The sequence below is a fragment of the Vombatus ursinus genome, unplaced genomic scaffold, assembly GCF_900497805.2.
Source record: "Vombatus ursinus unplaced genomic scaffold, bare-nosed wombat genome assembly UNPS02014774.1, whole genome shotgun sequence".
NCBI lineage: Eukaryota > Metazoa > Chordata > Mammalia > Diprotodontia > Vombatidae > Vombatus > Vombatus ursinus.
This window is the reverse complement of record NW_020954552.1, coordinates 561,256-574,979: the sequence shown is the minus strand read 5'-3', so window position 1 is coordinate 574,979 and position 13,724 is coordinate 561,256. Positions and strand designations below refer to the sequence as shown.

General features: G+C 37.2%; 1 protein-coding gene across 3 annotated transcripts in view; it reads right to left on the bottom strand.

Annotated features, from left to right (window-relative positions):
- Positions 1-13,724, bottom strand: part of KIAA0825 (KIAA0825 ortholog) — a 523,337-nt gene that overhangs the window by 306,273 nt on the left and 203,340 nt on the right. For all 3 annotated transcript variants that reach the window (XM_027864280.1, XM_027864281.1, XM_027864282.1), the window contains one exon: positions 724-872. In XM_027864280.1, the coding sequence (XP_027720081.1) occupies positions 724-872 (149 nt within the window). The remainder of the gene's footprint in view (positions 1-723; positions 873-13,724) is intronic.

Here is a 13,724-nt window from a genome sequence, read left to right as displayed (position 1 = left end):
CCCTTTGAAATTTGTACTTTGTACAAACAGTGACTAAATAGATCTACTTGTTACTCAAAACTATTATTTTTATTCTTAAGGGGGCCAGTGTGATTATAGTGGAAAGAACAATGACCATGGAGTCAGTGGCTCTGGGTCCAAATCCACATGTGATTCTTATTAACTGTGTGACCTTGGGCAGGTCACCTTGGACTCAGTTTCCTCATCTGTAAAGGGAGGGGTTTGAACTCGATGGCCTCTAAGATCCTCCCTTGCTCTTGGTCTGTATAATCTATTTCTTGTTTATATAACATGAACATCCTATTTCTATTCCTTAATTTTAAAAAGTGCTATGCCATTTTACTAAGCAGTGACTATACATGTCAAAGACATGGACCTACTTTCCAAAGTACTTATAGTTGATGGAATGTAAATTATTACTACATGGCCTTTGGAGTGAGAAAAAAAAGTCAAAGGATATTTGTAATTTGATCTTGGTGCCAAATTCTTACTACTGCATTTCAGTTTATCTGAAAAAATTCTTTCAAGCAAGGTTAATAAAAAGCTCTTTCTCCTTCCTATTAAATATTTCTCCTACTGCTAACTGGATCACTGTGGATACATGCAATGGCTTGCCTTCCTCTTTCAACATACAAATGGTAAAAAAAAAAAAAATTAAAATGGAGTTCCACTCAGGCAGCTTCTCTGTGGTTTCTTAAATGCTTTTTGCCAGTACATACTTACCAACACTAAACTCGCTCCTCAACAAGATTTTTAGTATCAGACAATCATCATGCAGGAGGGTTTCCAAAAGCAAGTTCCAATTACAACAGGGTTGGGATAAGAGCAGTTTCAATCGACCCTGGACTGCCATTTCTCCAGCTGATGGAGTCCTTTCAAAATGCAAGATAAAGAAGGAATAATGTAGTTAATTTATCTATGAAATTAATATCTTCAAATGCAGCTATAATACTAACTCCTTAAATGTCAATTCCTTCGAGATTACTCTGAAAATGCTTTCATGCTTGCTTACTTTCAGGTTTCTCAGAGAAGGAATTACATTTAATCTCAACTAGCTAAAAGCAAACTAACATTTGGTGGTCTGCCAAATTTATAACTGATACAAAGTAACCTCACTGATAACTCAACGAACAATTTAAATTCTTGTTTTATGAGGCAAAAACGTTTTGTGTGCATGAATATATTAAATTAGTATATGATTGCTTCTTTCATCATTCAGCCTGTATTTATTTTGGCTTCAGATATTTTAGTGTATATCAATATTGATGAACACACAAAATAAAATAAACTTATTTCTGTCAAATCAACAAGCATTTATTAAATGCCTACTATGGGACAGGAAATTTCTAACTGTTGCCCATGTAAAGCTTCATTACATAGGATCATGACACTAACTATACATTCAATACTGTAACCATTGCCAACACTCATCCCTCTGCCTTCCTGGATCAGCTTAATGATAGATAAATGAACAGAAGGCAGGAGAGGAACATGGAACTTGAAGTCATTGCTCATATTGAGTTCAGTAACCTTTGTGACCTTGGGCAAGGCGCAATCTCTTTGGACCTCAGTTTTCTTATTTGTAAAACAAGGGGCTTGGACCTGAAAACTTCTAAGGTTAGTTCCAGATCTATTCCTATGATTAATAGGTTCAGAACCACTGCCAAGGTTAATTTTTTTTAGTCAAAACTTGTGATTTCATTGGTACAGAATATACACACACATTCTAGATGAAGAAGCTCTCTCTACTAATGCTGATCAACTGTCCTGCAATTTATAATCTCAGAAAATTGCCTGGAGATTTGAAAGGTTATGTGACCTTCCCAAGGTATCACATAGCCAGTTAGGGTCAGAGATGGGATTTGAACCTATGTCAGGCCTCTATCCAATATATTATGCTGCCTCTCTCATTGGTGACAACCAGTAACAGTAATTATGTCCTGTAACACTATCATTTTATAATTTGCTAGTGTTAAGCAGGAGGTAGGTGAGTAAAACTAGTCAAATCTAACAACCACATATTAAGTATTTTTTATATTCACTGTGGTGGGCACTGGAGCTATAGAGATTGGGGATCTTAGAAATAACGTTAAGTTAAACTTCATTTTTAATTATATATGTTAAGGGGTGAAGTTTTATTCAACGATAATAAGCCACAGCATGGCATAGCAGACAGAGAGCTAGCCTCAAGTCAAGAAGACCTCGGTTTGAGTCCTGCCTGTCAGACATGTGGGCTGTGTGATTCTGTTCAAATCTCTGAGCTCTCAAGGCAACCCTATAATATGGTAAGTTGCCAAGCAGGTACAGATCTGCCTTGGCAAAGAAAATTCTCATTCAGAGTTGACTATGTAAATGAAATCAAAGGTCCAGACCAAAATCCAAATTATTCAACATAATTCACAATCTAGTGTCATCCTGGATCCCCCCCCTTAACCCCTTCATATCCAATGTGTTGCCAAGGACTGTCGATTTTACCTTCGTAACATTTCTCAAATATGTCTACTTCTCTCCTCTGACACAGATGCCACCCTGGTACAGGCCCTTATCACTTCACACCTGGACTACTGCAATAGCCTGGCCATTGCTCTCCCTGTCACAAGTCTTTCCCACTCCAGTCCAGCCTCCACTTGGCTGTCAAGGTGATCTTCCTAAAGCACAAGTCAGACCATCTCATCCTACCCCTATTCCCCCACATCCCTGCACTTAATAAACCCCACAAGGCTTCCTATCATCTGCAGGATCAAATACAAAATCCTCTGTCCTTCAAAGCTCTTCAGAACCTCCTTCCCACCCTTTTCAATTGTCTTACATGGCCCCTCCCCAGCTTGTACTGGGACCCTTGACGTTCCTTAAACAAGACATTCCATCTCCTTATTCTAGATATTTTCATTAGCTGTCCTTCATGCCTGGAATGTTCTCCCTCCTAATCTCTATCTTCTGGTTTACTTGACTTCTTCCAAGTCCCATCTAAAATCCCACCTACTATAGGAAACCTGTGCTGATCTTCCTTTATTCTAGTGCCCTCCCTCAGTTTATTTACAATTTATTCTGTATATAGCTTGACTGTATATAAATGTTTGCATGTTGTCTCCTCCATTAGACTGTAAGCTCCCTGAGAATGAGGACTGTCTTACCTTTTTTAATATCTTCAGAGCTTAACACAGTGCCTGGTACATAGTAGGTGCTTAATAGATGTTTATTGACTGAACAGTATTGCAACTAAGTTAAATACTACAGAGCAATATTTTTTAATCTAGAATCCATAAACTTTAAAAAAAAATTGCTGTTATTTCAATATAATTGGTTTTCTTTGTAACTTATTTTGCATACTTTATTTTATTCATTTTTTAAAATCAATTTATTTTAAATTATCAACAATCACTTCCATAAACTTGTGAGTTTTAAATTTTTCTCCCCTTCCCTTCCCCACCCCAGACAGCTAGCAATCTGATATTTTATTCATTTTAAAACATTATTCTGATCTGGGTTCCACAGATTTCACCAGATTGCCAGAAGGGTCAGTCCATGATTCAACCCCCTGCATAGAGAGTAATTACAATGTAGAAAGCAGATAGGCAATTCAAGATTCAGTTCACAGAATACAAAATCCAAGGAAGAGGCTAATAATAAAATCTGTAGCCTCAAATGTCTATATAGAAATGTACAAAGTATCAGCAATAAGCAAAATGAATTGGAGCTCTTGGGCAAATTGCATCTCAAAGTTATCACTGAAAGTTAGGTGAGATCAAACCTATGCCTGGAATATGACACTGGATAGGTCTACTTTGTTAAAAGAAAAAAAAAGATAGGAAAAAGAGGGAGTGATAATATTTTATGTTAAAAAGGTTCAAACCAAATGCCAGACTGAGAAAGCATGGTAAAGATCAATGAAGGGAGAAGTGATTTTGTCATGCTAAAGATGTCTTAGACCTGTAGGTTCCCAAAGTGGGTGATACTGCCTCTTGGGGGGCCACTGGAACGATGGGGGGTCAGTAGTAGCCTCAGGTGCAATTGGGGGTGTTGAATAAAAATAAGGGGGCTGTGGAAGCATAAGGAAAGAAGAGAAGAAAAATTTGAGAAACTGTTCCTACATGTTTCATCTGTTGTGTAATAGAGTTAAAGTGGTAGTGATGACATTATTTTCTAAATAAACACACAAAATGCAAATTATAAACAATCAGTGATCAAGTCTACCAAAAGGTCTTAACAACAAGCAAGTGTTGGAAGGTGAGCGTGTTGCACATTGTAGGGAAGTCCAGAGTGCATATACAGGAATATGTGCATGTAATGACGTGCTTACAATTTAATACTATATAGTTAGATGATGCATCATCAAAATTTCAATGCAGGGGGCAGCTAGGTGGCTCAGTGGATACAGCACCGGCCCTGAAGTCAGGAGGACCTGAGTTCAAATCCAGCCTCAGACCAAACACTTCACACTAGCTGTGTGACCCTGGGCAAGTCACTTAACCCCAATTGCCTAAAAAAAAAAAAAAAATTCAATGGAGGAAAAAATCCCACAAATTTACAATAAATTACTAAATTTAGGATGAATCATTTTAAAAAACAAGTATTTTGTACTTTTTTGAAATGACACAAATAAAAAAAACTTAAAGGGCTAAAGAAAGTAGATTTCTACCACAGAGACACAGTAATTTTTTTTTTAAGGGGTCAGTAGGCCAAATAAGTTTGGGAACCTCTGGCTTAGACAAAGAAAAGAAATAGACATTGAGTTCAGAAAACAAATCCCAAGTCTGGCCCACGGGAATGGTATTGTAGTGATGGAAGGTCTTTGATTATCTAGATATCTGCTACAGTTCTTTCTCCCTATCAAATAGAGCCACTAATAATTTCATAACTTGCCTTACTGGTCATTACATCCTTCAAAAAATAGAGGAACCAACGGAGGGAAAAGGAGAAAATTATAATCTGGATCTGATTCTCAGGTAGAAACTGTTGGTTGGAGTGGAAATGATAGAAATGCTGGGGAAGTGATCACACTCCTCTAGAGTCTGTGATAACTGGGGAAAGCCATGCATAGTCTGACAGGCACTTTAGAGTTAGAAAGAGCAGATTTCAAAGGATTTAGGGGAAGGATAGGTAAGATTTCCTGGCCTGAAATGCTACAGAGGAATTCAGCCCAGGAGGGATGAAATAATGGGTGAAATGAGCTTTGAAAACATTAGAGTTATATAAATTTCAATTATAGAAATATCATCAAGACCCCACACCAGTCCTATCTCTAACAAGTTAAAATCAGTGCACATTTATTAAGCACTTACTATGTACAAGACACTATTCTAAGTTCTGGGAATGCAAAGGAGCTTACAACTTAATTGGAAGGATGACAGTCATTCTAGAAATAACTATCACCTAAGGCAGAAGGTGCCAAGTACAAAGAGAAATCTAGAGAAAGCACAATGAGCAATTTGAAAATGAATTTTTGGTCTCTTTCAGCTGGGACAATCATGTAAAGTTTCTAGGAGAAAGGTGGGGATGTTTTACATTTCTTTCACACCCCTCCCAGTATTGTTTAGTTAGGGGTAAAGAAGGGGAGTCTCAAAGGCTCCTGGGTAGGAGCAAAATTTTAACACATACATTCCCTCCCCCCATGAAGGTGAGGTTAATTTTTCCTTGAAAGGTATTGACAAGAGCCTGGGGAATTGGTTGACTCAGGGGACTAAAGGCTCATATTTGTCCAGCTACATAATAGGTACTTAATATCTGTTGACTGACTCACTGAGTACAAAGCTACCATTAAAAGCTTGTGGGTGGAGATTGAAGGAGAGGGAGCTCTCAGAGGTATGGCCAGAAGATCAGGAAGGGTAAGGCATGCTCAGCTGAATCAGATGGAGGTATTCTGAATAACTTTCTCCTGCTTTGGCTAAATTAATTTCCTTTTGTTAACTGTTGAATGACCTATAGGGGTCTCATTTTGTTACAATATCAAACTTAAACTACTGGGGGACTGGCCTGAGTCAGGCCCAGCCTTTAACAGAATGACAGTAGAATGTAAGGCCTGGCAGGTTCTGCCCACCTGGAAAAGCTTGGAATGTGAACCAAGTTACAGACTATACAGGTATCCCAAAAGACTCGGTGCAGTGTTAAGCCTTAATAACTTTAATTATTTTGGGATGCCCTGTGTTTCTTTTGGCCAAGACCAGCTTAGCTAAATTCAGAGTCTCATTGTCAGATAGGACTGTAATATAATGAATCTTTCAGCTACAACTCTCAAAGATCATCTCTTATGGAATGGAAGGGTTGCTATCCCCTTTAGTGGAAGGAACATTTCCATCAATGAAATCACAAGTCCTTGAAGTATTAACATTTTTCCTTTCTCAGACCTCCTATTAATACTCTATTTGTATAACTCTCACTTATCAGGTTCTGTTATGTATTATAACTATTTGTGTATCTGTCATTTCCAGCTACTAGATTTTAAGCTTCTCAAGGACAATAAATGTTTTATTTTCTGCCTCTCCTCCTCCTCTCCAAGCCTTCACCCCCTTCTTCCCATCTCACCAAAGGCAGTTTTCTGCACATAACAGATACTTAATAAATGTTTGCTGGATTTGTTCATGATTTGTTTGACTTGTACACTGAAGGTAGATAAGTTTGGGGGGAAAGTAACCTTACCCTAAGTACTCCCAAATCTATCACTTTTTATTTCTTTCTGAAGTGAGTTTGGTGTATTTTGCAGCCTATTATGCTTGTCCTAATCATACAAACCCACACCTAGGAAAGTTCTTCAGTCCCTTAACATAGTATCATTTACTACTGCTTCATGAATGGATGATTGAATGAATGAATGAATGAATGAATGCGACTTGTACCAACTTTGGATCTTCAGGTCTCCTGTGATAGTACCAAGTATTTAGGTCAGGGCTGGGACAAGTCAAAGAAGTTCAATTCTCCCAGTTTGGTCTAGATTTTGTGGGACTCCACTACTTTGCCTCTGAATAGAATTGAACCTGAACCCTAAGGGTGTTTTTATTTTTTCCCTGTGCTATGACTATTTTTTGTTTGTTAATTTATTTATTTTTAGTTTTCAACATTCACTTCCACAAGATTTTGAGTTCCAAATTTTCTCCCCATCTCATCCCTCCCCCCACCCCAAGATGGGGTGCATTCTGAATACCCCTTACCCTAATCTGCCCTCCCTTCTATCTCCCCTACCTTCTCTTATCCTCTTCCCCTTCTATTTTCCTGTAAGGCAGGATAGATTTCTATATCACCCTAAGGGTTTTGAACTTGTAGATTATCCCAAACCCAGAGTGAAACATCGGGGGAAGATAAAAAATGGAGAAAATCTTCAACGCTCAAAACAGTCCTATCCCAAACCCTGGGAGGCTGCCCTTGTGATCCTTGATACTGGTTCATGGTATGAGTTACTATACTCAACAGACAAAAAGCAATTAACATGGAGCAAACAGGATGAGTTGGTTTTAAACAACAGTAGCTTCTTATTCCCTCCATATATAGGTTTAAAGATGGAAAATATATATCTATGTATATGCATATCTGTGTATATATACATACATACGTGTATATGTGTATATAAAAAGATATCTTACACACTCATAGAATGGAAAGGAATATTATTCCCATACTGACCCTCACTGAAGTCCACCCACCTCCCATTCTTTCCTCCATTCCCTTCTCTTCCGGCTTGGTCCCAGAACCTGCCCTGGACAGCCAGAGAGTAGGAAGAGCTGACACAACTGGGGTCACTCTCCCCTCTCCCTTCCAAGATATCAACGCAGGAAGAATGCTACCACTGGAGTAAGCAAGCCCTTGCCTGGGCTACTTGACAGGATTTGAATAAAATGGAAGTCAATGACTCCACTTTTTTTAGTGAGAGGGAGGGCCACCAGGTTTTCTCATTTTCTCTGCCTTTACATTCTGCAGTCCCCTAGCATTCCCATCTTAATGACTTAAGTAACCTAAGGATTTTAGGACTTTGCTATTTACTCTACTTCTAGACTCTTGGGACTTCCAGGCTTTTCTCATTGCCTTTCCATCTACCCTGTAGCTGAGCTTTCTTTACATGTTGTCTCTTCCAGTAAAAAGAGTGAGCTTTTTGAAAACAGGGACTGTCTAGCTTTTTCTCTTTGTATGACCAAAGCTTAGCATAAGTAAAATCTTAATACATGCTTTTTAAAATTCATTCACTCATTCCAACTTTTCTCTTTTCCATCCTTGTCACACTGTCTGTAGCATCATTTTTGAACATGAAAACCAGAAACATAACATTAAAGATGTGTGATTTGTGGACTTGTGGAAAGACCACTGGATTTGGAACTAGGAGAGGTCTGGATTAAAATTCTAACTCCAACAATTATTAGTTGTATGACTCTAGCAAGTCTCCAGACATCTTTAAGTCTCAGTTTACCCCTGTGTAAAATGAAGATAATAATATTCACACTACCTAATATACAGGGTTGTTGTAAGGAAAAAACATTGTAAACTTTAATGCACTATATAAATGTCATTACAATGATGACTGGGGATAATAATAGGCACAGAATAGGTAGTAAGAAATATTTCCTGTTGGACTGATTAAGTGGGATACTACATTTAATGAATGAGACATAAGAAGTCTGGTTATAAACTGAGGCCAAGTCAACCAAATACCTATTACATATGTCTCTCTTTCTCCTGTTCATTAAGTAAACATTTTTGGTTAGCCACACAGATGCAAAATGATGAAGATAGTTTTAATGTAATTTTTCATAGTATTGTATTTAAATACCTGGTTAGGAAAAAAGATCTTATCACTGACCAGATGGGAAATCATTTGTTGTAATGCATACCGGCTTTTGGCTCTATGAGGCTAGCACGAATTTTAAAAAGTACAGTGGTGTGACTCATTCAGGGGAAAAGTAATATATTATAAACATTCCTCAATAATTAAGCTAACAGCAATAAATGCATTGAGGAGTTTGTGTTGGGCATATGGAGAAGCATATGTTCTCTCTCATCCTCCTAGCTGATATAGCTGAGAACTTGAGATTATCTTTATGAAAAGAGATAAAAGGTGAACTATAATAAGCCTTGCATAAATGTACATGTTGTATTCCAAGATCAAAGAAAGAAGAGGATAAAATTTTATAAACACAGTGAAATGCCTCTATAATGTTAGAATTAAGAAAAAAGATGAATTCTTTATAGGTTAAATTATATTAGACTTTTATTGCAGGTCTGTAGTTTTCAAGCTTCCTGGGGTATGATTTGACCTGAAGAATATCCAGATTATTTGTGTAGTAATAAACATATATGATAATGGGATTTAGCTGTAGCTATATTGCTTAATAAAGACACTAAATAATTATTTTAAAGTTGCTACAAAATTTTAGAACGATTCTCCTAAATCATCAGATTTACATTTTGTAGAGCCCATTTCCTTTTCACATTTCAGAATTTCAAACATTCTAAATGATTTTGATGAAATTATTTGTGTTTGAAATGATTACGCATTCTCCCTATATACTATAAATACTTCACATATATTTTCTGAATGCCTATCCATCTTAATGAACTAGCCAGATGTCTCAATGATTAGTCTATCAAAGAACCAATTACCTTTCATGTTTTAGTGATTATCAAGCAATACTTTTTATGGCTATCACAAACATCTCTCTTAAGCATGGTTGTTGCTACCTGTCATGATTTCTAATGTGACAACTCAAAACTATTGACCTGCCTCATCAATAAATCAACAAGTATTTATTAAGTTGGCTCTATGTGCCAGACACTATGCTAGGTGATAGTGACAAAAAGCTCAAAATGAAAACAGTCCCAGTTCTCAAAGAACTTCCATTCTAACAGGAAATACTTTCAAATACTCAAATGGATCTGTGATTTTATTAATTCAAGAGCTCCCTCCAATGATGGAGATGGAAACTCATCCTTAAGAGAAGCTGGAATCAGCTCCTTGCAATTTCCACCCATTGCTTCTAATCCTACCAATGAGACCAAGGTTTAAAAAAAAAGTTCAGTTTTGGACATGCTGAGTTTAAGACCAACAATGTCAAAGGCTGCAGAGAGGGCTGCATATGAGAACTGAGAAGAGGCCACTAAATATGACAATTAAGAGATGACTGATAACTCTGGAAGAGCTATTCCAGTTGAATAATGAGATCAGAAGCCATATCACCAAAGAGTTCAGAAGAGAATGAGGGGAAAGGAAATGGGGGCACCTACTGAAGCCTTCTCAAGGAGTTTAAGCACAAAGGGGTGGAGAAGTATAGGGTGACAGCTAGAAAGGATGGATGGATCAAGTGGGGGTTTCTGAGGATGGGATAGACATAAGTATGCTTGTAAGCAGTAGGGAGGCAGCTAGTACACATGAAGAAATTAATGTGAAAATCAATAATGAAAATGAAAGTGAGATAGAGGTGATGAAACAAGGGACAATCTGTTGGAGGAGACAAGATGGAATAGGATCACATGCATGTAGAAGGGTTTGCCTTGGCAAGGAAAAGGACCACCTCATTATTCTATGCAGGAGTGAAGAAGCTGACAGTGGCAGACAGCATTAGGTTAAGGTAAGAAGAGGACAGGAGAAGAAGGAGCTCTCTATGAATGACCTCATTTTTTTCAGTGAAAGATGAGGAAAAGTTTTTAGCAAAGAGGGTGGTTGGCGGGAAGCCATGGGAGGTTTTAGAAGGATGAAAAGGCTGAGAAAAGTCCCTGTGATCTTTGGAATAGTGAGTCAAATAGGGAAATGTAAAAGAATTGCCTAGCTGTGAGGCTCCTGTTGAGATTACATAACATACATGTGCAGTGGACTTAGCACAGTTTTATGGTTTCATCCAGCTTTGTTTAGCACAGTGTGAATCAGAGCGGAGGCAGTGGATGACATAAAGTAAACCCAAGGCTGAGGCTTAGCAGAGCAAGTTTCCTGATAGATTAAGAAGATGAAGGAATAACCACAATTAGGGTGCATGACAAAAATGATGACCCAGCAAAGGAGCTGAAGAAGAAGTAAGAAAAATAAGGAGGCAAATCAGCAGAGAGTAGCATCAGAACTCAGAAGAGAGTATCAAGGAAGAGAAGGTAGTTAACAATATCAAATGTAGCAGATCCATTAAGAAGTCAGTCAAAAAATATATTTACTAAGCACTTACCAGCTGGCTGCCACTGTACTAAGTGCTAGGGATACAAATACAAGGAAAAAAGGACAGTCCTTGCCCTCAGGGAGATTATATTTTGAGGGAAGATAATACATAAAATAGAGCTGAAAAGGGTGGGGAGGAAAAACATACTGTACAGGGGCAGGGTGGCTGTTCTGGGTTCTTCCCCAAAATGAAGTTTCTGGAAATAACCCACCAATGGGAGAAGGAGCTCACAGGAGTGGAGAAGGATGAGGACCAAAAAAAAACCCAATAGAATTGTCAGTTGAGAGGTCATTGGTAACTTTGGAGAGAATGATTTCAGTTGAATGATGAGGTCTGCAGATTGGATTACAAAGGGTTAAGGAGTGAATGAGAGAGAAAGTGGAAGCAGTGAGTATATACAATTTATTCAAAAAGTTTGGTTGTTAAGGGAGAAGAGATGAAGGCTGAGGGGATGGCGGATCTTATGAAGGTTTTTTTTCAATAAGGATGGAAGAGGGGAGCTTGGGTGTGTTTAAAAGCAGCAAAGAAGGAACCAGTTGATAGGAAAAGATAGAAGATTCACAGAAGGGGAAGGTGGACTGAGGATGAAATCTGCTGGAGAAGAACAGAGGGTTTGGGATTAAGGACACATGTAGAGGTATTGACCTTAGCAAGAGAAGGGTCACCTCTTTATCTAATACTGAAGTAAAGAAGGAAAGAGTAAAAGATGATGTCAAAGAATTTTGAAATAAAGAGAATGGGAGAAGAAGTAGTTCACATCAAAAGGTCTCAATTTTTTCAGGAAATAGGCAAGGATCTCATGGGGGTGGTGGTGGTCGGAAAGAATAGATAAGGGGCATATAGCATACATAGGTATTTAGCATATCAGTATATACCCCAGAGAATATAAGGTAATATCATCTCCCTGATCTACTGATGTCACTGTCAAAAAAGAAAGACATGAGCATGAGGTCATGACCTGTTCTTGACAAAGCCATGCTGAATCTTAGTGATAGCTACTTTACTTTCTAAATGCTTACAATCTATCAATTTAATAATATATTCTAGAATTGTGCCAGAAATTGAAATTCAGTGGCCTATAGATATCAGGCTCTATCACATTCTCTTTTGGGAAAATGTGAAGAACATTTGACTTTCTATAGTACTGTGATCCCTCTCTTATTCTCCATGACTTCTCAAAGATGACTGACAGTGGTCTAGCAATCACATCCATGAGTGCTTTTTCTTCTTCTTCAGTATTTTTAGTTTTTGTACTGTTATCCTAAACTTGACAAACAAGAATATTTCCATGTATGAAGAGCAGAAAAAGAATATTATACATAATTTATATATTTAAATGTCCATGATATTTAATTACAGATGATAATTTCTATTACACACAATATGGATTTAAAATATATAATAAATGTAACATTAATTTCTTCTTTTTGTCTGTGCCTCCTTCTGAATTTCCCTCTGTTCTCTTCCACATTGAGAAAAAAAATTTTCATTTTCTTTCTCATTCATTTTCTTGCTTTTTCATATTTGTTTTGTTATTACTATTACCAGCCTCTCCGCCTCTTCAACTTTCCTTCTCTTTCCCTCCCACTTAGGGAAAAAAAATTCCTCCCTTGTAATATAAGGACAGTCAAGCAAAACAAATTCACACATTAGCCATGGCTGAAAACATATGTCTCATTCTATGCTACTCTAATCCATCACCTATCTGTCAAGAGGTGAGAGGCATGCTTTACCATTGATCTTTTGGAGTCATGATCAGAGTTATTAAGTCTTTCAAGGTTGTTTTTCTTTTAAAATGTTGTAGTCATTGTGGAAACTCTTCCCTTGGTTCTTTTCACTTTTCTCTGCATCATTTCATACAAGCCTTCCAAAGCTTTTCTGAATCTGTCTCTTTGGTACTTTCTTATGTTCAATAACATTGTATTACATTCACATAACATAATCTGCTCAGCCATTCCCAATTGATGGACACCCCTTAGCTTCCAGGTCTTTACTACAAGAAAAAGTGTTACTGTACATGTTTTTGTACATATGGGTCCCTTTATTTTTCTTTGATATCTTGGGAGTATTTGCCCACTAGGGTCATATGGCTGGAACAAAGTGTATGCACAGTTTAGTCACTTTTTTAGGTTTAGTTTGAAACTTCCTTCCAGAATGGCTAGCTAGGTCATTCCATCAACATCCATTAATGTGACTCTCTTCCCACATTCCTTCTAACAAGTTATTTTCCTCTTTAAAAATAATTTTTTTCAATCTGATGGCTATGATATGGAACCTTAGAGTTGTGTTATTTTGCATTTCTCTTGTTATTACTAACTTGGAGCATTTTTTTCATACGATTGTTGATAACTTGTTTTTCTTCTTTTGTGAATTGCCTATTCATATTCTTTGACCATTTATCTAGTGTGGATGGCTATTGTATATTTGATTCAGTACCCTATATATCTTAGATAGCCAATATTTATCAGAGAAGTCTATTGCAAATAATTTTTCCAAGTTAATTCCAAGTTAATCTCCTAATTTTAAGTGGGTTTTTTTGTGCAAAAGCTTTTCAATTTTATTTAGTCAAAATAATTTAAATATAATTTAATTAGTCAAAATTTT